This window comes from Parasteatoda tepidariorum, chromosome 7 (assembly GCF_982258835.1).
Source record: "Parasteatoda tepidariorum strain Cologne lab strain chromosome 7, Ptep-v5.0, whole genome shotgun sequence".
In the NCBI taxonomy this organism is placed as follows: domain Eukaryota; kingdom Metazoa; phylum Arthropoda; class Arachnida; order Araneae; family Theridiidae; genus Parasteatoda; species Parasteatoda tepidariorum.
This window is the reverse complement of record NC_141761.1, coordinates 6,219,271-6,244,108: the sequence shown is the minus strand read 5'-3', so window position 1 is coordinate 6,244,108 and position 24,838 is coordinate 6,219,271. Positions and strand designations below refer to the sequence as shown.

At 28.3% G+C, this 24,838-nt stretch overlaps 1 protein-coding gene across 3 annotated transcripts in view; it reads right to left on the bottom strand.

Moving 5' to 3' along the window:
- Window positions 1-22,881, bottom strand: part of LOC147806784 (uncharacterized) — a 28,249-nt gene extending 5,368 nt beyond the window's left edge. The window contains exons 1-9 of one of the 3 annotated variants that reach the window (XM_087167201.1): window positions 22,753-22,881; window positions 21,035-21,150; window positions 19,194-19,290; window positions 14,348-15,871; window positions 12,365-12,420; window positions 10,845-11,050; window positions 8,126-8,207; window positions 7,062-7,136; window positions 2,383-2,542 (exon numbers count right to left, since the gene is read on the bottom strand). In XM_087167201.1, the coding sequence (XP_087023327.1) occupies window positions 15,765-15,871; window positions 19,194-19,290; window positions 21,035-21,150; window positions 22,753-22,759 (327 nt within the window). In that variant the 5' untranslated portion in view covers window positions 22,760-22,881 and the 3' untranslated portion in view covers window positions 2,383-2,542; window positions 7,062-7,136; window positions 8,126-8,207; ... (1 more) ...; window positions 12,365-12,420; window positions 14,348-15,764. Of the gene's footprint in view, window positions 1-2,382; window positions 2,543-7,061; window positions 7,137-8,125; window positions 8,208-10,844; window positions 11,051-12,364; window positions 12,421-14,347; window positions 15,872-19,193; window positions 19,291-21,034; window positions 21,151-22,752 lie in introns of those variants that run through there. The other 2 variants (XM_087167199.1, XM_087167200.1) reach the window with 2 other exon arrangements.
- Between the last annotated feature and the right edge of the window lie 1,957 nt (window positions 22,882-24,838).

Below are 24,838 nucleotides of genomic sequence, written 5' to 3'. Positions count from 1 at the left end.
GTAATTATTTAAACATAAGGGAACATAGCAAGGTACCCACTCAATTTTAAAAAAAAAAAATTCAAGAACTTTTCAAGAATCTATTCGGTATTACAGTTATGTTCTAAAGTACATGTCAACCAGATTTTACAATTACGTAGAAGCAGAAATTTTATATATTTAAAGCAAAATGCTTATTCAACAACCAAAAAAAAAAAAAAATTATTTATTAAATTTATCAGCTGATAATACAAATGGTTGATAGTTACATTGCTGTTTCAAATCATTTTGAAAAATTCCAATTGAAAACTAGCATCAGTGAAGCTTTTCATGAAAAATTTAATGAAGTGAATTAGAATTATAGAAACTGAATGAATGAATAATGCATATTACATTAAACAACCTTAGTAAATAATTGATAAAGTTTGTGTAATTGCACGGTTATTGAAATATAAATGCCTTTTTTTTTACTATCTTAGATCAAATTTCAAAATGTATCCATTTAACAATTTTCATGTTTCAATTTTAATAACAAATTATGTATTTTGTTACTTCAGAATATCGATAATGTATGCTAAACAAAATAAAATCTATTGTAGAACAATATTTTACAGATAACTAACTAGGACTTACCGAGCTTTATTTTCTTTAAAATATATCTATAAAATGTGAAGTGTGATTTTTAAATCGCATTTATATGAATATACTATATGTGAGATATACTATATTTAAATCAAAATTATAAGAAAGGTGAAGTAAGTCCCAAAGATTGCGTAAATCATGTATCACAATGTGAGATTCGTAAATTGAAATGCGGTGTATGTTTCTTAAATCAGAAAATATGAATAGCAAATGATAAAAAACGTACGAAATAACAAGACGTAAATCACAATGTGTGATACATAAATCACTTTAATGTGAATTCTGTTGCGTGATCAGTTAATAGTTTTAATGTGAATTGTGATCATTAATGAAGCAAACTGCAATTCGAAAGGTTCTTAATATAGAACATCTATGTGTGATTCTTAAATCACTTTGATGAGAATTGTGAGTGGTAATTCTTAAATCTCTCTTTTGTGAATTGCAATGCGTGATTTGTAAACTACTAGAATGAGAATTTTGAGGCATGATTCATAAATTAATTCCTTATGTATCACATTATATGATTCAGAAATAACTTTAATTGAAATCATGATGTGTGATTGATAAATCACTTTAATGTGAATCATGATGTGTGATTTATAAAACATGAATCCTGATGAGTAATTTGCAAATCACTTTAAAGTAATACACAATATGTGATTCATTAATCACTTTCATTAAAATCGCAGTTTGTAGAACATTTTATATAAATCACAATGTTTATTCATAATTAATGAAACCTGTCGAATTAAATTTTATTTATTAGCAGTAAAAACTAAACGTAAAAATTTGATCATAAATGATAAAAAATTATCCTTCGTTCATAAATTAAAAGAACAAATAGGATAACAATATTAACCAGCCGTAATAATGAAGTTAACACATTAAACACGTTTCTAAATCGATTCACCCTATATCATTCAAAAACTATTGACTACAAAAGCGAAATTTTGTTTAGAAATTTCAACTTTCAAAATATCAGAGAGATCAACAATAATCTGGTGTGAAAAATCTAGGACAAAAAAGTTTTGCAACTTCTTTAACCCCTTTTCAATAATCCTCCATTGAATTTACTAATTATTTCTTTGCCACTTTTTTGTAAGAAAGATTGGTATTATTTTAATTCCTACAAAATCAAGTACTTTTCAAGTGCTCTATGGCAAAATGCAAGGACTTTTCAGGGCCCAGATTTTTTTCAACAAAATTCAAGGACTTTTAAGTACCATGGGAACCCTGCTTAAGTATGAAATTTCTTTAATTTACAAAATAAATTTTTCAAACTACTCTTTTTTGGACTTAACTACAATTCCGATAATCTAACACTTTTTTTAGTAACTATTAGACTGTTTATTATATTAAAAAAAAAGGTTTCTACTAGTAATTAGACTGTCAGAAAAAAATACATAAAATGTTTTCAATTAGATAAAATTTTGCATCAAATATGTCAGTTTTATGCGTCAAATATTTTGTCAGGAAACAAAACATCATTAGATGAAGTCAGTGTAAATATTCTTCTGAGAACTAGAATTTTTATACGGAATAATTATAATACATGATAGAATTATTAAACTTAATTATTGCTATTGACAATTCTGATTGGTCACTTTCCATTCTGTAAAAATAATGCTATTTTTTCTGACTTGTGGGAAATAGTTTATTAAAGAAAAGAATTCTTGATTTTTAATAATATATCTCACTAGCAGTTTATATTCGAAACATATTATAATTTTTTGAACTTATAAAAATAAATTCAGAAAAATGTATATAAAAACAGAATATTTACTAATCTTTGGACATCATACAATTCAGATGAAATATTTACAAATATACAATGATTGTGGCTGATGATTCATAGATAAATTTTTCTTAAATCTGATGGAAAAACGATCCTATTACATTGGGGACAAAGTTTCTTTACACCCTATAAATGAAAAAAAAAAAGTTATTCAGTATTGAGACAACATTCATTTTAGAAATTAACATATGAGAAACAACTATAAGTGACCTGATAAACATTCCTTGTTTTAATTTATTTGAGACTCATGAGACGCAGTCGGAAAAGAACATTACTTATAAAAATACATTTCAGTGGTGCAAAATATAAAAAAAGATTTCTTAAAGTCAATTCCGACTTAAATCAACAAAGAAAATTTTTATTTTAGTTAATTTTTATTAAATAATTACAATTTTTTCCCCATATACAACAAAAATTAATTAAAGAAGATTTAATGTTTGAGAAAACTGTATAAACATCAAGTGTCCTCCACTAAAAGTGTATTTGAACTCGAGTGGATAAATAAAAAGTATTTTATTAACAATTGCAAATTCGAACGAGATATAAATAGAGTATTAAGTAATAAAAGGAATTGAAAAAAAAAAAAAAAAAAACAATAATAAAATTAAAAAAAAAAAAAAAAAAACCAAATGAAAAGCTTTTGATCAAAATTTTACCTACTAAAATGCAACCTTAATGATAAGAGTGCCTAACAATATACAGGGTGTTTATAAAGTCCCAGACCCATTTTGATGTTTAATAACTCATAAAATAATAAATATAGATTAAAATTAATAACATAAATGGTTAGATAGACTCAAAAAGTTTCATGACTCTTGTCAATGAACTTCCATGTGCGCCCCCTTCTTTTTTAGAGGTTTACAACAGATATGTTAGGAAGGATAGAAGATGCTGCTGATTTTCTGAAGCGCATAATGTTCTCCGACGAAGCATCCTCTCATGTTTCTGGCACTGTTAATCACCATAATGTGTGTATATGAAAACCCCCATAAATACTGTGAGACACAAAGGGATTCCCCTAAGGTTAATGTGTGGTGTGGACTAATTCAGGACCGAGTCATTGGGCCTTTCTTTTTTACAGAAAAGACGGTCTCATCAGTCCTATACTTAGACATGTTGGAAAACTTAGTATTTCCACAACTAGAAGAGCTTCAGCCATATGTCCTTTTGCAACAAGATGGTGCACCACCTCATTGGGGTATCATCGTTCGTAGTTCTTTGAATGACCATTTTCCAGGAAGATGGATTGGGCGAGGAGGTCCAATTCCTTGGCCACCCAGATCACCTGATATAACACCACTGGACTTTTTTCTTTGGGGATCTATAAAGGACAATGTTTACAGGAACATCGTGTCGAACATTGATGACCTAAAAGGCAGAATCACAACTGCAATAGCCACTGTGGATGCCAACATGTTTGCCGCTACCTGGCGTGAAATTGACTATGGACTTGATATTCTCCGTGCGACAAAGGGGGCACACGTGGAAGTTCATTGACAAGGGTCATGAAGTTTTTGAGTCTATCTAACCCTTTATGTTATTAATTTTAATCTATCTTTATTATTTTATGAGTTATTAAACATCAAAATGTGTCCGGGACTTTATAAACACCCTGCATATTCTAACTAATTTGAGCAGATAATATTTTTAGCCGAGAAAATTTGAAAAGTATGTACTTCTTCCAAATGGATATACCTTTTGGAAGATTAGGTCCGAATAGTTTAGTCGGGAAAGCAGTTGAAACTTTGGATTTTTAAATGTTATTTTTTCATAAATTAAATTATTTGTAGAACTATTTAATCAAGTCAAATATATTTTGCACTCAGAATTGTAAAAATCAGCAGATTTTGTCATTTAAAGTTATATAAAAATTTGTATATCTTTGAATTTAAAATTTTTGCTCTTATTTAATAAACTATTAATTTAACTGGAACAATATTACAATGGAAATACAAAGGAGAGTTATTATTGCCAATAGATGTTTGAATGGAATTCGAAAATACATAAATCTTATGTAATTCATAGAAAAACAAAAGTTTTATTGTAAAAATCTCTTTTAAGATCTATTTTAACATATGCTTCTGAAACTTGGACCCTATCTTGTACGGATAAGTTATTTTGGGTACCTTTGAGAGAAAGGACTTGAGAAGTATTTTTGAAGTTTGTGTGGCTTAGAAGAACAAATTTAGAGCTTTATCACTCATATAAAGAACCTGACATTATTAACTTTATTAAACGACAAATAATAAAATGGACAGGACACACTATCAGAATGGACGAAGACCGTACCACAAAAGAGAGCAGGCAAAATTTGAGATTGGCCTAGAAAAAGACCTTTTGATCTTAAAAACTGGAAAACGCTAGCAGGAAAAAGGTTAAACTGGAAAAAACTTCTTCAGAAGGCCAAGGTCCACCCAGGGTTATTGAGTCATTGATGATAATGATTAATCTAACTCTTATTCTATGCACAGAGTGCAAAAAGGTTTCATTTTTAAAGAAACCTTTTTGCACTCTGTGCATGGAATAAGAGTCTTTAAAAATGATGTTTTCTCCGTTAGAGACATGGTGAAATATGCAAAGAATGAAATTAATATTAAGGAGTTATTAAATTTACATTACTATAATAATACATATAATTATAGTAATTCAATTATTAGTAAAATCATTAAAATTGAGGAGAATTTTTATTGCTCTCTTGACAATGGCGATCATATTTTCCAGATTGCAGTTACAGCCCTCATATCAATTTTGGAATTTTAAATTACTAGAAACAACAAAATTACTAGAAACTTTTTGCATTTTCAATATTTTTCTTCTTCTAAATGTATATTTTCCATGAATGTTTAAGTTAGGCTTACGAAATTTTATGCTGTTATTGCATAGTGTGTTAAAAAACACTATTTTTCGATTGCAATTTATTACCAGTTCCTCAAACCTTTGAAAGCTTTAAACTTTATTAATATGTATGAGAAATCGCATGAACTAAACACATCTAAAGTTATTAAATAATTTTCTAAGTATTTTTTGAAAAATATTAAAAAATCTGTTTGCATAGAAGTGTTTCTGTTATTTTGTCCAACCTTCATGGCAACTTGTGTCATAAATTAAAATGAGCAAGAATGACATATCAAAAAGATTTGGAGGTTAAGCAAGAATTGTTTTAAAAGAAAAAATTATTTCCAACAATAAAATTAAAACTATTAGAAATAAACAAATTAAACAATAAATAATTCAGCAAATTAAACACAAAAGGAAGCTTGTATCAATGGTTAAAAGTACTGAAAACAAAAGAATGAAGTTAACATAATTTTCTTTGTAAAGTAGTTGCTTGCTTTTTCTCATATCCTCATTCTCTGTTTGTACGTATTGAATTGTTAAAATAATTGAATCTAATTTATGTACAAAGTATAGTGATCATGTTTATTTAACATAGTAAATATAATTGTTGCATTATAGCGCTAAAAGTTCAGCTGTTTTTACAAAACTGCTGCAGCATATCTGAAATATAGATCAATATTTAAAAGCCAATTAAGAAATTCATACTGCCAGTGCTCCACCTAACAATCAATTGTCGAACCAAAAACTAACGTTTCTGTATCATATTTGGTATATCAATAGCGTTAAAGCAACAATATATATATATATACATATAGCATAATAAATAAAGACAAAAAGAAAAAAACAAAAAGTTTTATTTACTGTGCATAAGCTGCAAGCAAATAGAACTGATAAAATAAGTTCAAAAAGTAGAGAAAAAATGGAAAAAATTACAGAACAATGAAAAAAAGAAAAATAGTAATAGAAATCCGAAAAAAAATTATAAAAATCCGCAAATAAAATATAATCTTTTATTTTCCAAATTTTTTTTAATTTCCCCCCTTTTTTCTTTGTTCTGTAATATTTTCCATGTTTTCTCCACTTTTGAATATATATATATATACGTAAATATTCTATACATTTGTCAAAATGCTATAAAATATATCACGAAAGAAAAAAACTTACACATAAATTAAAACAGAATTACATAGTTTTAATTTATTTAAATGTTCAAAAAATTAAATATTTTACTTCAAGTAGACTAAAAAAAAAAGTAAACTAGAAATATTTTATTTTAGTTACTTTTTATTAAATAATTACATTTAATGAATGGATTAGTAATTGAAAAAACTGTATTAGCATCAAGTGTCACACCCACTACAAGTTTAAAAACAAAATGTATTTCAACTTGAGTGGATGGAAAAAAAAAAGTATTTTATCAACGATTGAAAATTTGAAGAAGATAGAAGGAGAGTGAGAACTCTAACAATAGGAATTGAATAAAAACTAAATCATAAAAGAAAGCAAAAATATAAACTTGACCATTTTTTTATAGCATTTTTTAACATAACAGCTTATAGTAACACAACAGTGAGAGGAAAAAACAAATGTAAAAAATAAAAAATGTAAATTTAATTTATTAAGTTAGTATTAAATATTGTTTCTTGTTTGCAAAGTTTTTAAAATATTAAAGATTTGTATTGATTTAAAAATTGCTAAATCTGCATTTATAAAAGTTTTGTTCAGTAATTAAAAAAAAAATGATTATTAATATATCTTTTATTAGAAGGCTTAAGTAAGTGCCTTCTGAGGAAGGAAATATAGTTACCATTGTCATGAGCCAACATTCTTCACAATGCACATGCCAACAGGTGGTGGATACAACAGGTTTTGTATAAGATTCCTACAAAGAAAAACCACATTAATCACCTTAATTTCGAAAGAAAAAAAAAAAAAGAAAAAAAGAATTTCTTATATATACCTGCCAACATAATGCAAAATCATTTTCACAGACTTTACATGATCATAATAAAATAACTAGTTTCTGAGAAAAGGCTCTTTTCTTTTGAAAGAGTTCCACAATAATAACAATTTATGCACAAATTCATATTGAGATTTTACTCTATTTTTAAATTTAATAACAACTTTATTTGATTATGTAAAAAATAATTTTAATTCAAATTAATAATTAGTTAAAATATTATTTAAAAAAGTTATCCATTGAATATTTTAGATTTAAATAAGAGTTATTTATAAATGTACATTGACCAAAAACATTAACAAGATTAATATTATCGATCATACTGAATTTATAAAGATATGTAAGGAATCAAGCAAACTAAGAACATCTTAATAGATTTAGATTACAAATGTAAATTAGTGAATGTCCCTTATTAAATTTTTAATAAAATTTGTAACTTGGTTCAGAATTTCTAGTGCCCTGACACTTGGACAGTAGGGAAAAGGTCCAGTTACAGCTTCTAAAGTCATTTGAAAATTTCAATTATTTCGTTAAAGAGAAATGTTTGAAAATTTTTTTTTTCATTGGTTTACAACTTTACTAATTATTAATAAGTACAAAATTGCAGATAACTATTTTTTCTCTTTCACATATTTTAAAATAACATTAGTGATGTTTGCTAGGTTATAGCTCAGAGTAATTGAAAAAGGTGCTTATTATACGTTTTTTAATATTTAATAATTTTTTGTTTCTTATGTCAGATATGCTCATTGATTAATGTGAAGACGGCAGCATAGACAGTGAGTCACTAAATTTGCATTATCTGAATCTGCGTTAAATTTTTTATAGATATATGCTTTAAAAAATGTTTCTATAAACCTATGTAATTAAAATCAATAAAAAAGGTTGAAAACAATGAAACTGCTACGTACTAAAAATTAAAGTTATCAGAAAAGTAGTACTAATTTGTTTAGAAGGCCAAGGATGACAATTAATTCCAGTAATAGGTTCTAACTGAAATATTAAAACAATATCTATGTAGTAAAAAGCAAAGTTAATAGGTAAAAGGCATTTATTTGATTTATTAGGGGAACTGTAAAAAAACAAATTTCGGTAATTTTTTTTTACTACATATAATTGAAATGAATAAATGAGCTATGAATTAAAAAAATAATGATTAAACTTGCCAACACTGAAGAAATAAAATAACGAAGATTTCACTAGCGAAATTTTTTAGGTTACAAGTAAAGTTTTGATACATCATGCATAATAACGCAAGGAAAAAAGGGAAATTCAAAATTGGAATAAATATAAGCACTTACATTTAGCGAAGTAAAAAATATGTATATAAATTTTAATCTAAAATTTTTTTTAAAAAAAATATTATTTATAGTTACTTAAACTATTTTATAACCGCCGTTGAACAGTCGACCCAATTTCAGGTTTACGACTATGAATATTCGACTCCGTAGTCTTGTAATTTTGAACCCAATCCAGAAGACAAGGGAACTAACCAGTCTTTGCATTACATGGAGAGGAAAACCATGAAGACCTTCCATGGTTAGCCTCACGGCAAGGGTACTCTAACTCATGACCACTGATGATATTTTTAACCTCTAGTCGGTGAGAGAGCCGGGAGCAGAGGGATTCGAACCCTCATTGGAAGGTGAACACCCCTGAGCCATCACGGCTAGACTTAAAACTATTAACACTCAACATACTGCAGTACTGGCAACATCTGTTGAGGAATAAGTGAAGTATTTTTGACATCAGTAAATATTTTATCCCCAAAATTTTTATAAAAAATTTCTTTAATAAATACGTAGAAATCTGATAATGTACAGGTAAACAGGAGATAGTCCTAAAATAGAGGTTTGGGAGGTATGTATCTCTCTTAAAATCTTTTAAATAATTTTTTTGACTTTAAGAAAAGGGAAGGAAAAACTTTAAAAAGTATTTAGCAAACAATTTATGCAAATAAGAAATAACTTCTTTAAAAAATAAACAGGGTTCTCACTCAATTTTAAGAAAAAAATTCCATGATTTTTCAAGATATATCAGGTAATCCATACTGTATTTTATCTATACTATGCAATTTTTCATAAGAAAATGTCTTTACTTTATTTGTTTGGTCAAATATAACATTTTCTGAGCAAAAACATATCATACCCGCTAACATTGGAAAAATAATAAAACGAAGAATTTACTAGTAAAATTTTTTTGGGCTACGAGTAAAGTTTTGATACATCATGCATAATTATGTAAGTCAAAATTGGAAATAATATACAATAATTACATTTAGGAAGTAACAAAAAATGTATATAAATCTTCATCTAAAGAAGATTTTTTAACCATTATTTATAATTACTTAAACTGTAAACATTCAACATGATGTAGAAGTGGCAATAGTACCATCTATTGAAGAATAAGAGAAGCATCTTTTTCCTCAGTAGATATTTTACTCGTATCACCAAAATTTCTTAGACAAATCCGGAGAAAATTGAGAATATACAAGTAAACAGGAGATAGTCGTAAAATACAGGAGTCTTTGTTAATAAACGGGAGACTTGGCAGGTATGACAAATAATAGAATGAGAAGAATGGAAACATGGAAAAGTTTCGCTAAAAAGTGGAATTTTATGAAATAATTGAATTGTAATAGATGTTGTAATTATTTAACGATAAGGGTAACAGTAGGCTAGTTAACTTAGTTTGAATTCGTATTTAAAATTAGAAGAATTAAAAGTCCAATACTGAAAACATAAATCAGCTTTATCAAATAATTTTTCCACACAAGTGATTAACATCCAAACTAATTTTTTTTAAAAGAAAACTCACACTTTACATTTTCCAACTACCCTGTGGCAGAATTGTTTTGGGCTTTCTGCGACATGCCCCTCTAATACTAATATCTTTCTGCAAAATACCTTTAAAAATAACATGTTACTAAATAAAAAAACAGAAACGTCAATTTCAAAGAAAGAAAAAACTTTTTTAATTGAATACGTAATATTTTTTATTATTCTAATACTATGTAAATAGTCTTGCACTTTGTAGGGGGGGGGGAAGACACTAATTATTTATTTTTCTTGGCTTTTGTAAATCCTCATCCCATTAAAAAAAATCATGACATCCGCAGCATTAACTACTGTTACAAAAGATCGACTTCAAAATCACGCAAAACAGACTCTTCAAAAAGGGGTTACTAAATTCATTTTTTAGATTCAGTTGCTGTAACAAATAATACAGAATTAAAAATATTTTATTTTTAAAACTACGTTGAAATCAATAGTAATATTTGCATAAAAAAAAAGGACAAAAATTTCTGTAGAAAAGAAAATCAAAGATTTTTACTTCATTACTCTTTCATTATTCTCAAATGACAACAGAAAAATCACCAATATTTCTTTTTTCACTCCAATGCGCAAGAAAGGCATTGTTTGACTATAATTCTGTGGAGATAAGAAAATTCTTTTAAAATTTCTGAAGAAAAGAAAACCAAAGTTTTTTTACTTCCCAAAGGAAAAATCTTTCTACGAGAACTCAGGAATGTTCTACGACAATGTCGCTGTGTCACCACGATTCTGCCACATATCAAATAAAATATACTTATTTTAAAAAAAGAATGTAAATGCATAAAATGAAGTTTACCAAACAAATGAGACACCGAACATTCTTATCTTGATCTTCAAGAAATTTGATCTTTTTTTTCAATGATGAAACCACTGGATCCAAATCAGTTTTCCAGAACAAATAAAAATCTTTTATCCTACAGAACAAAAGGGGAACCTTGATAATAGAGGTAAAAACAAATATGTTTTCTTACTTTGACAACTCTGAGATTACAGTATCTGAGTCTGTAAGAAAAATCCATGAAATAAGTATGATCTTATATCATAATAATAATTTTATTTAGAATATTATGAAATACTTTTAGTGAAAGTATTTCATAATATTATTCTAAATATTCTTAACACTGAAGATAATAAAAGATTAAAACAATATATCAGAATTTATATATATTCTCTAGTCAATTTTAATTGATCTGCTCAAAATTTGTTACAAGCATGCACTTCACTAGAAGGAAAAGCCAGCTAAAGTAAGAACTCTCTTAGTCATTTTTCGGTGACTACGGTAACGAGGTATAACTATTTCAAGTACTGTGGGGTCACTGTTTAGGACAGGGTATCACTCGGTTCAGTGAAAGAAAGGGAATTTTTTTTCTATTGTGTTAGTCCTAGATTGAAGAGAAACTCCAGGAAATGCGCCATTTTTATTTCCATAGCAGCAGACTTTGAGTCAGGAGAGTTCTTATCACAGACAAATTATAGGTCACCATAACCTCAATCTAATAGCACTGTTTTGAGAAGGTAATTTATCGATGCCAACCATCTCGAGGCTAAAAAATGTTGCTAAATGAAGAGACAAAATACTACAGTAACTGCTAAACTACCTAATTTTTAAAATAAAAGTGTTAGGCCTGTATAAAAATAACAGAATACAAGTCAACATTGGAGAAGATAAAAAATAACGGATATTTTACAAATGACATTTTTTAGGGCTATGAGTAAAATTTTGATACATCATCATGTCAGTCAAAAAGAGAAATTCAATATTGGAAATAATTTAAGCATTTACATTCAGCGAAGTAATAAATATATATATAAATCTTAATATAAAGAAGATTTTTTAAACCATTATTTATAATTACTTAAACTATTAACACTCAAACTACTGCAGAACTGGCAATAGCACTATTTGTTGACGAATAAGTGAAGTATTTTTGCCATCAGCGGATATTTTATTACCAAACTTTTTTTATTACAATTTCTTCAGCAAATACGGAGAAATTTGAGAATATACAGGTAAACAGGAGATAATCGTAAAATACTGGAGTTTTCGTTAAAAAACAGGAGACTTGACAGCTATGTAACAGGGAACCATACTTCCGGAGGTAGAAATTGAGAAAATAAAATATTACTGGTCTGTGGGTCAGTGACTAAAATATAGAACACATTTAATCAATCACAATTTATCAAATAATATCAATACACATTTTCCCTGGTCAGTGCTCTCTATTACCCCCTTTTACCTATAAATGTTATCAAACTTATCTGTATCTAAGCACATAAACAAAAAATTAATGTAAGAAGATAAAACTAATTACTTACCCGCTTTAGACCATTTATGACTTATCTCTCAATTTTGAGGACGTGCAGATGAATCTCTGGAAGAAAAAAAAAATACAAATTTAATATTTTTGCAGGTAATGCATGATAGTTGTACTAACTCTTTTTTAAGCACACACGCTACTAACCCGAAATGCAACTTTTTTTCCAACAGAACTTTACAATGAAAACAATATCAGCACTATTATTTTAACTAACTAAAGTAATTTTGTAACTTAATGCTATAAAAAAATAAGAGTAAAAACTGGACATGTTTGCTATCATGACAAATTTCAAAGTCATTCTCAAAATGCTTATATTGTAGATACAAAAATTGAAAAAGTTAAAAATTAGTAAGGACTAAATCTAAATTTTTTGTAAAAACACATTTTTCTGAAGCATGAGCAATATTATACAAAAAGGGTTCATTTAATTTATTTCTGATATCAATACAAGAAAGCTAAAATCTATGATTGTTTCCTTGTGAACAGTTAAACCCCATATTTTTTTATGTTATTCTCTTTTGGGCAATTAATAATTAAAATTAGAATCAATAATTAATAATTAAAATTAGCAATTAATAATTAAAATTAGTGACACTTATTTAAATATTCAAGCAAGCAATAATCTGCACAAAAATTCTATTTCAATAGGAAATTTAATCAATTTTAGGGAATTTTCTAAAATGCACAAAAACCAGGAGAATTTTTATTAAACCAGGAGAAACTGGCAAAATACTGTAGCCTATTGGAAAATGCAATTGAGTTTGCAGCTATGTATAAGCATAAAAAAAATAATAATAATGCATGCAGAATTAGTAGCTGTAGTAACTGGTAGGGCACTGGGCCCATGTCCAAAAGATAGTTGAGTCACAAAGTCCTCCGTGTTCCCATAACAAATCACACCTCTGGGGATACTGATATAGGAGCTTCCTTGCCTTCTAGATTGGGTTTAAAAGTATAAGACTATGGAGTTGGACATCAGTAGACGCAAACCCAAAATTGGGTTGACTGATCAACTACGGTTTTAAAACATAAAATTAAATCAAGTGACAAGGGGGAGCAATCATACTCATGGTTTCAGACCATGAATCACCATTAATTCTATGAATAAAGTTCTGCCCATAGATAGCTCACTTCATTATTGAGTAATAACTTGTTCCGAAGCAAGCCGGGGGGAAATATTAAATCAATATGAATTTTTCAAAAATTTAGATTTCATTTTTACTTGATTAAATTATTAAAAAAAGGACAGAATCTTGTACTAGTGTGGAGCAATATACCAACCTTATAAGGTACACTGAAATTATCAAAACATTTCTTGAAAAATAATAGTATAGCTAACATTGAAAATAAAGCATGCCAATATATACAAATAAAATAAAAGTAATAATTACACGGCCTTTCGAAGCTGTTCCAAATCTGACCTATCTTTTTCAGATCACGTATTAGGAATCACATCAATTTCAGAATATCAAATTTTAATTAAGGAAACATTATAATTAGAGAAGTATACAATAACATGCTGTGGAGCTACAGAACGAATTTACAATGTAACTTTTAACCAATGGTTATCAAACAAATAGAGTTTGTCTGAAGTCCCATGCCATTCGTCTGGACCTGCGGCGGTGACTTTGGTAACGAGGTAAAACTATTTCAAGTAGGGGTGTGGGGTCACTGTTTACGGTAAGTTTTGGCTCCAGTCAGCAAGAGAAATGAACTCTTTCTTCGGTCTATTGTGTTAGCTCTAGAGTGACGAGAAGCTACCCTCCCAGAAATGCGCTAGTCTTGTTTCCATAGCAGCAGAAAGCCTCAGACTTTGTGGCAAAGGGAGTTCTTACCATATACAAACTAGAGGTATAGTATAAAGTGCAAATTGTCACTTTTATCTGGTTAAAAAACATTTTATCTGTTATGATACAAATGTCACAAAAGCTTCCTCATAATATGATATACTTTTTTATAATTGCAAATAGAATAACTAAACTGTTTTTGAGCTAAATTTGTTCAGTTATTAGTACAAAATGATGCAGCAACAAACTGGGATTTGAAATCAAATATTCTGTCATTTGACTGCAAAATAAAAAACACCTGTTGAACTAAAAACAAAATGAAGTATGAATTTTATAAAATTCTTTCACATTTTGCAAAAAAATGTATTATTAAAAACCATTTTTTTTTTTGCAATCAAAAAACTTATATCAAAAAATTATTTTGCTTAAAAAGTACTGAAAATAATAATAAAAGGAACACAGTTTAAGATATTTATTCATAGTGAAAGGGTTTCAAATTTAAATACTTAATTAAAGCAAAAATATTTCTTACTACTCCTATATTATTTAAATAAAACAGTAATTAGCAGTTTAGGATTAACCCCCTAGAAAATAAAAAGAAAAAGATGTAAAACTGCCCAGAAAAAATAATAATAATTCTATAAAATAATATATTCTTCCGCCACAAGGACCTTGAAATATCAAATTTTCTAGAATTCCATATTTCAAAGGCCTCATGGCAGAAGAAAGTTTTATTTTAGATAACTTATTGTATGTATTTATTTTTATTTTGCCTTTGAAATATTCCTCAAAAAATAAGTGCCAATTTCACTAATATATAGCCTGGCTGCGTGGCCAAATCTTTCAACAAAAATAAGCTCCTTTTAAGTCATTTTAAGTACTCAAAAAATATTTTTAAGCACTATGTACATAAACAAAACACAAAGTACTTTTCATGATCATGATAAAATAATTACTTTTCTTGATTATATCAGTCACCATAAAAAGATCCAGAGATTTTTCGATTCGATTTCAGAAGGTGGAAAATGAAGACTGAAATTGAGAATATTTTGCAAAATGAAGCAGGATAGCACGAGAGTGCTAAAATCTCACTGAACTCAGCTCAGTAGACTCGCAAGCATTTCATCAAACATGTAAAATAATTTGACCTTATTATTGATCTACAGTAAGTCAAAATGGATTGTGGTTGAATGAATTGTGAAATCGTTGAATACAAAGTGAAAAGCAAGCTTTTGCATAATATGTGGCGAAAATAGACATAGTAAAGAAAAAAAATCTTATTTTAGAAAAGGGAAAACTAAGCACTTTTTAAAAACACCCAATGAATAAAGCACCTTTAAGGTCTTTTAAAAAACGAAAATAAGCATCTTTAAACACTTTTCAAAAATGCTATGCACCAGATTCAAGCAACAATAATTGGTCAACATAAAATTATAAAAGTAAAGGTATCTTGGGAACCACAAGAAAAGTAAATGAAATTTCCAAATAAAAATCATTATCAATGGCTCGACAGCCCAGGGTGGACCTACTCAAGAATTTTTTCCAGGCTAACCTTTTCCCTGCTAGTTTTACAAATAAAAATACCTTTGTAAAATGATATTAAAATACAAATTAGGTATTGATGGAATAAAAAGGATACTGAGGGGCTATTGTATCATCAACATCTACATTCATATCTTCATCTTCAGCTGTCTGTCTAACAGAATCTCCATGCAGAGCTGTTAAAACATAAAGGAAATTAAAGAATTACAATTTCACATAAACACTGATTTCTTGGAATGGCCATCATAAAAATATACTCAGTTCCTTTCACACAAATTAAAAAATTACTTAAAATTCATTTTAAAGAACAAAAGATAATTTAAATGGAATTCAAATTTTACACAATCATTGATCACTTGAAATCAGGGTTGAGGTTTTAGATATCTTAAGCAAAATTTGGACAAGACTTATGGGTGTTCAAAGCTGTCTTAGAATGTCCTAAACCTTGAACGTTGGAGAAAAGTAAAAATTCTACATGAATAACTATTGTACACATAATTACATAGATTAATAAATATTTGAAACTTTTTATACAATTTGCTGTAACTTATTAATGGAAATAAGAAAAGATTTATAACTTATGAAGCTCCACAATTCAATGAACAACAAAAGTGAATACCTTTAAATATGAATAAATATGCTTTTAATACTGATAAATTATGCTTTTGCATAAGGATAAATAATGCTATATTAAAAACAATATTAAACTTTTTTAATAAAACAAAAACTTTTCTTCATTCTGTTCAAAAATTAACCTTTCATTTTTCGCTTTTTTTAAAATTGTGAATTCAATGGTTTCGGACAGGACGGTTTAAAATGTGTCCTAAATCTCTGCTTGCCACAAATAGACATAAAAAAAGGGATTATTTTAGAAATGAATAAGTAAATTTAATTAATCAGATAAATTTTATAAAGGCAATTATAGTAAAAAATATTATTTAAAATAATTTCGAACAATATTATTGCACAAAAATCTATTTTATCGCACATAATATATACAAATGCATCATAATGAACTACTGAAAAAATTAAAGATAACAAATGAATCAATGCAATAATTTCATGGTCATTAAGTCAATTTTTGGAAATGTCTAAATAGAGACTCCCTTACCTTTTATACTTTTATTAAAGGTTTACAAATATACAGGGGTGATTGTGAACCTAACTCAAAAATCCTGAAATTTTCTTGAGTAAAATCATTAATAACCCATTTCAAAAAATTAATGTCTTTATAAATTTAAACCATTGATATCTTCAAAACATGAAATTCTAAATAAATTATATACAGCATAATTTAAATGAAGAATTATGTATAAGTTTACTTTTATCTCTAATCACATTTATTATTCTTCGAGAAAATATATTTATAAATGAAAGAAATGCCAAGTATAAATTCTAGTTCTAATATTTTTTATATAAAATACACAAGAATTGTTATACATTAATGTGGTCAATGATTTCTTGAAACTTCTGGACCTTGGATTTCCAGAAACCTAGGGATCATGGTCAGCGAAAAATCCGGAAATCCAGAGCACAATCATCTCTAAATATAAAGTAATAAATTTTTTTTCTTAAAAAATTACACTTTAAACAAAGATAATTTTATGATATAAAAATGTATTTGTAACATTAAAATTAATTGCACTTTTTAAGAATGTGTTTTTAAACAGTTAAATTATCCATCCCTAGTTTTAAAATGCATAGGAATTAGTACTAACGTAATTTTGCTTGAAACTTATTAGCAGAGCAATATATTTATAAATAAAACTATGAAAATTTCATTGAAAGATTTTTTTTGTAAAAAAATTTGATTCAAACTAATGATTTTTAAAAATATTAGTTGATTTTAATTGATGTAACTCATTTTTGGAGAAAGGGGCACAAACACACCATTTAAATAAAAAAAATTTTATTCACTGTGACGTATATTTTTCACTAATTTTATTTTTCTGCTATTGTCAAGGGTTCTTAAGACACCCCAAAAATTAATAGTAATTCAATTGGAGTAAACACTTTCTATTGAGAAATTTTAAAACTACCAAAGTTTTTCAACTTAAAATGGTTATTGACAAATGAAATTTTTTGAAAATGTATAATTAGTCCTTTTGAGATTTATCATTAGGTTCTTATGATGGATTAAAGTTGCAAGTCAGTAAATGAAAAAATTCCATAGAAAAAGCAAGTGTTTAACTAAATGGTTTATTCATTAATTTGGTGAATGGTGCCTATACGCCCCATTTTATTTATTAAATAAAATATAATTTTTCATGCATGAAACTTTTTTGTGTGTCTTAATGTAATATAAGCATATTTCAATGTAAATAACAATAAATTTTATAAAATGTATATGGTTGGCCTAAAATGAGTTAAGTCAAGTTGATTTAACACGTTGAATGCCATGGGGGTCACTGGTGACTGGCAAAGCCAAGATTATTAGAAACACATAATTCGAGTAAATTTTGATTACACGAATGATTGCAAAAATTAAATGTTTTGTTGTACATAATATTTCATCAAAATATGCAATGCATACTGAGAAAATCATTTTGGCAGACAGGCAAGGCATGTTAAATTAGTGTGGCATTCAACGTGTTAAAGAAATGAACCTAGAATTTACTGAATTCCCAATACAAAAATATGCTGAATTCACAGAGTATCTGCTACATTTTAGACTTTCAAATTCATGACTTTCCATGATTAATTCCAAGAATTTTTCATGACTTAACGAAGTTACTATTTCCCCCGACAAAAACAAAACAATAAATTTAAAAAAGCATTATAATAACATTCATTGAAATGATAGGTATAACCAAAACTCTGCATCTTCATATTTATAGATTTTAAATTTAAAAAACAGAGTAAAGAAAGAGATGAAGCAATAAAATAGCTGAAAAAAATACAAAAGCAAATAATTTTTTCTTCTTTTTTTCTGCGGAATTACAGTCTTAAGATACTTTTTATTGTTCATCGGAAAGGAAAGAAATACTCCTGATTTTTCTGTTCTCATTTCGGAATGAAAAAATTCGCCAATGACTGGCTTGCTTCAGCTAAAATTGTAAATTGATAAAATAAAAATAATAATAACATCACAGAAGTTTAAAAGATAATTTGCTCTAGAGATGTTTTTTCTTTCATTTTTTTTTAAAGAACACCATGATTTTTAAAGAACATGAAAATAACATTTTATGTTTCAATAAAATATGACTCTGAGGGGGGTTTTGTTACAAATTCAGATATTCGGAACACCATGAAATTGGGGGGAGGGGGTACATTCCATTTTAAAAATAAGATTTTTTGGTGACCTAAATCCATGACTTTTCATGATTTTTTTTAAAAAAATAGTAAAAATTATGACATTTCATGACAAATTTTGTTCAATACCGGGTGTACTTTCCAGGTGTGCGGATACCCTGAATTCAATAAAATACAGATTAATCAAAAGAAAATGTATGTTTATACGTTTTATAGAGAAAAAAAAAAACAGGAAGTAATTCTTACATCTATATCCTCCAGGAACTAAACCAATAGGTCGTATTCCAGTCTCATATTCTTCAAAGCTGTCAGTATCATCGACATTAACATCAGAATCTCCGTCCTTCAAAAAAGAAGAAGATTTAGTTAAATCTATAGTCTGTCTACAACTACAAAAATACAATTACAATTCATTAGTATAAAAGAAGTTAACTCAATTCCACACTGGTGTAAGAAATTAAGAGAATTTGCAAACTTGGTCGATTATCTCTGTAACTACAGGACCGATTTCAATAAAATTTGATATGTACATACATTGATACAATACAAAACAACCATTTCACAATTGTAATGCACAGGCATGATCGTGCGAAACACTCGTTGGAGCCAGAAGATATTAAATAGCGGTTGCTGAATAAACAAAAAAAAAAGTTAATAGGGGGTATGGTCCTCTCTCACAGATATACAGGCCTTGCAGCGTGATTTCATATGTGAAATAAGGCACATTATCATTTTCTGTGGCAATTGGCCAGAATTGTCCAGCGGCAATTTAATACTCCAACGAGTGTTACATGCATGTGTATTACAATTGTTGAATGGTTACTTGTTTTGTATTGTATCAATATATGTACATATTAAATGTCATTAAAATCAGTCCAGTATTTCAAGAGATAATGATCAAGTCTGCAAATTGTCTCAATTTCTGGTACCTTTAGATTGATGAAAGATGGCACGGTCGATAATACTTGCCCTACTTTTGAGATGCCATCTGCACACACCTATTTTGATTTGAATGCGCCTTCTTCAGCAGATAGTAAACATCAAACAGTTCTCTTGCTATTTGTGACTGCATAATTGCCCTCATCACGCAACGTGTCTGCTTACATACACTCAACTGCTTTCTGCAACACAAGAGCAGCTGCCAACTTAATACAGCTCTCACGATCAGCACTCAAAGCCTGGTGATCTTAATACAGCTCTCCCGGCTTAGCATGGAGCAGCAATAAATCAAGTGGTGGTATCCCTCATTGAATTCTATCACAGATAAAAATTTTGATGAGAAAGTACTGTAGTGTGTCTACCACTACAAAAATACAACTCCAACTCATCTTTCTATAAGTCATATTAACTCTATTCTATGTTGGGATACCTTAAGATAGATGGCATAATTGATAACACCTTTCCTACAAATCTATAAACAATTTTATATTTACCTAATCATTTTTTAAGGTACAGGACAAAAGCAGATACTACAACTGTAAAAGTTTTTGATATTCCAAGTCATAGTAAAGATGAAAATAAAAACTTTTGAACACATTTATCTTATCCACAAATAAAATAAAATAGTTTTAACTTGCTAAAAACTTTTTCTTTTCTTGGAAAAGAAATTATCCGGAAATCAACATGTTTGCCTAAAAATAAAGCAATAATATGGTAAGCTCGTAAAAATCTTCATATGATGCGTTATCACTAGTTTTATTATTTTTTCCCCTTCATATTGCAGTGATATCAAATACTAAAAACTCACTCCCTTTTCGAACTTGTCTGAACATTCAATATGTTATTCTTTAGGGAAAACCCTGCCACAAGATATCAAACATCAAAAAGATAGCATATCAAAAAGTAGCAATGAAAAATATTACACGTAACGATAATTAATAAACATGATATTGTGAGTGTTGATGAATTTTATTTGGACAACGAAAAAATTGACAGATGCAAGAATAATAGGAATTAGTTAAATTGTAAAACTATTATAGATATTTTTTGACAATACATTGTGATATTTAAATTACTAGTTATAGGGACAATGGCAACAACCGAGAGAAACAGCAAATTTTATTTAAAAGAGGAATGAATAAATGAACCTGTATGCCGAAAGCCACATGCTTATTGATTTCTTCGGCTGTACCAGACATCCTTAAACTGCAGGCGGGACATTTCACTTTGTTCTTTGCTCTCGCTGAATATCTTGCTACACGAGCTGAATAAGAAACATGCTTTATTAACAGCAATACAACAATATTTGATGCAATAATTTTTACTCAATGAATTTTGTAGAAGTATACAAATTATATAGATTTTAACTAAAAGGCTAGTACCCAGTTTTCATACCAACTTTCATTTCTCTATACAACATAAGAAGAGCCTGGTCTAAAACTGTTATAAATAAAAAATATTTTTAAAGGACGAAAAGAAAAGGAAAAAAAATCCTAAACTATCAAAGAAGTTCTAGTTGCATTAACACATAATTATCTAAAGTATTTATTTATACATTAATTATTTAATGTTCCATTTTGCTTAAAATAATCTCGAACACAGTAAATACTGTTTAATGTGCTTTAGTGAATAAACCTAATTTCCCCAATTAAAAGACAAGATTAGAAATGATCATTTTAAGAACTAAATAAAAGAGGCACATCAATAATTGTGAACTGACCCCTACAAAGTTTATTACTGCACCTGTTGAAAACAAGAAATAAGTGTATGACCCCTGAATTCATCACCATAAAAAATTAATTTATCTTCCATAATATAATAAGAAATTATCTGATTAGTGTATTTTTAATTGGCAGCTGCATCCTGTAAAGAAAAAAAAATGTAGATTTTTTTCCATTCCTTTTTTTTTCTTAATAAAGTTTTTTTTTTTTTTTTTAATAACTTCTATTTACCGAACTTCCATTTTGCGAACTTCTCTATTTTTAAATTTTTTTTCTCGAGGAACTAAGAAACTTTTGGAAATTTCTTCATAAAATAACTTCGATGCAAAGTGAATTTTCTATTTAACGTACTTTCCTTTGAGATCCACTTTCCCAAAAGATTTCAAACTTGTTAGCTCATTTTATGGGGGAAATGACCTTGAATTGATTTTTGATGCCACTTAACTTTTAGAGAAAGCAGTAAAATTCCTTTCCCTTGTTGTTTGTATTTCAAACGAAAAACTCAGACAAACTTAATGGATTTTATCGCTAGTAATTAAAGTTAAGAGCGCATACGGTTACGTATATTTAAAATTACTTTTATTATAAATACAACAATAATTTTATACACAAATTTAGCTTTTTTTGGTTAAAAATATTTAGCATGATAGTGTAACACTAGATAATGTTTTGTTCTTTTCCTGTTTCCTATGCAGATTTCTTTAATGATTAAGATTTATAAAATAAATAGTAGATACTAGTTTTCAAGTGTATCAATTGCCTTTTTTATAATCTCCAGTGTTTACGAATTTAAAAACTCGTTTTGTGTTGTTTAAGTACGTCAACAGGTGATTTTCTACTTAATGAATTTTACATATAACGAACTTATTAATCGGATTTAGTGACAACGTTAAATAGAGGAAAGACTGTACATTAAAAAACATATAAAATATATTTCAGATTGAATAAATATAACATTACAATACATTTTTTATCATACGAGCAACTGTTTTCAATTTGAAGAATGCTAAAATCCAACTTATTCATTGCATAACAAAAACAAAAGTCGATTTTTTCAAATCATGAACAATAACTAAACTTTATATTTTTATAATTTTCTAAAGAAAAATGCCTAAATATTAAGGAAAATTTGTTAATATACTCACCAGACATCTTTAAATTTCATTTAAAAACACCATAAATTTCACTCAAAAATTAAAGTAAAGACGTAAACAAACGGCAAACTTGGAATGCCTCAGTTGATGCCAGATTCTGAAAAAGAAATTGTATTCATCAATAATATATATCGCAAAACGTTTATAGAGGGCAGTAGCTGCGAAAAATGGACTTAAATTATACCACTGATGATTTAGAGGGTTTAATTTACAACTAAGTAAAGTGGGGCGTATATGTCCCAGTACTGTACAAAGGGATAATCCATAAAATTTTTTCAAACATTGATTAATTCATTAAATTAAATTAAATTAATTTAAGTTTCATATGGGAGAAAAAATTTTAATTACTTAATAAAAATTAACTAAAATAAAATGTTTCTTTGTTAAAAAATTACCATATGTTCAATTAATTTTTTTTTGTAAACACAGAATTTATGTTATTTTAAATTAGAAAAATATATATTTGTTTCTAACGAAAGAATCTTGATGAGAGGAGAGAGCTTTTGAAGCGAAACTGTGGTAGGCTTCACGTATCACCGGGGAATGGAAGGTAGGCCACCAGACAAGCAAGTTCGCCGCAGGAGAGAGGCGTCCTGGGTTCGAATCCCAGGGACGGTCAAAATTTCAAAAAATTTTCTTTTTTTTCGTTTATTTTAAATTATATTATTTTTTTTATGTGTTTTTCGATATTCTGGAGGTTCCTGTATGTAGGAAAAAAAAATTTTTATTGGGAAAATGGGAAAAAACTGGAAAAATTCTGGAAAATCAGTTTATTTGCTCATTTTCGACATCTATTGTAACATTTTGGATATTCTAGCATGCATGGGGTGTTTTCTGTGTGTGAAGTTCAGCAAAGAGAGCATAAAGAAATAATAAAAAAAAGAATAAAAAAATAAAATGGCTCGAGAAAGGTTCAAATTTCAAGCCCCCTAGCTCTTTTTAATATCAAGATATAATTTTCAAACTCGAAAACTAGGTAGGAGTCTATTGTTCGATCAAGGCTGCTGAAGAGAATTTTTATAGGCCAATTAGGGGGGTCTCAGTGGGCCCCTTAAGGTATATTGCGAAGATGAGAGGAGAGAGCTTTTGAAGCGAAACTGTCGTAGGCTGCACGTATCACCGTGGACTGGAAGGTAGGTCACCAGACAAGCAAGTTCGCTGCAGGAGGGAGGGGTCCTGGGATCGAATCCCACGGACGGTCAAATTTTCAAAAAATGTTCTTTTTTTTAATTTTGTTTATTTTAAATTACATTTTTTTTAAATGTGTTTTTCGATATTCTGGAGGCTCCTGCATTTAGGAGAAAAAAAATTTTTTGTTGGGAAAATGGGAAAAAACTGGAAAAATCCAGGAAAATCAGTTTATTTTCTCTTTTTCGACTTCTATTATAGCATTTTGGATATTCTAGCATGCATGGGGTGTTTTCTGTGTGCGAAGTTCAGCAAAGAGAGCGTAAAGAAATAATAAAAAAAAGAATAAAAAAATAAAATGGCTCGAGAAAGGTTCAAATTTCAAGACCCCCTAGCTCCTTTTAATATCAAGATATAATTTTCAAACTCGGACTCTACGTTGAAGTCTATTGTTCGATCAAGGCTGTTGAAGAGAATTTTTATAGGCCAATTAGGGGGGTCTCAGTGGGCCCCTTTAGGTATATTGCGAAGATGAGAGGAGAGAGCTTTTGAAGCGAAACTGTCGTAGGCTTCACGTATCAGAGTGGACTGGAAGGTAGGCCACCAGACAAGCAAGTTCGATACAGGAGGCAGGGGTCCTGGGTTCGAATCCCAGGGACGGTCAAATTTTCAAAAATTGTTCTTTTTTTTTAATTTTGTTTATTTTAAATTAAATTTTTTTTAATGTGTTTTTCGATATTCTGGAGGTTCCTGCATGTACGAAATAAGTGTTTTTTTATTGGGAAAATGGGAAAAAACTGGAAAAATCCAGGAAAATTGGTTTATTTCCATTGTTTTAAATTATTTTTACAATATATTCGACAGTTTCTAATGCGTAAGGTGTACTAAGAGTAAAATTGTACATCTTTCTTTGTTAAAGAACGCATAATGGAATAATAATAAAAATATA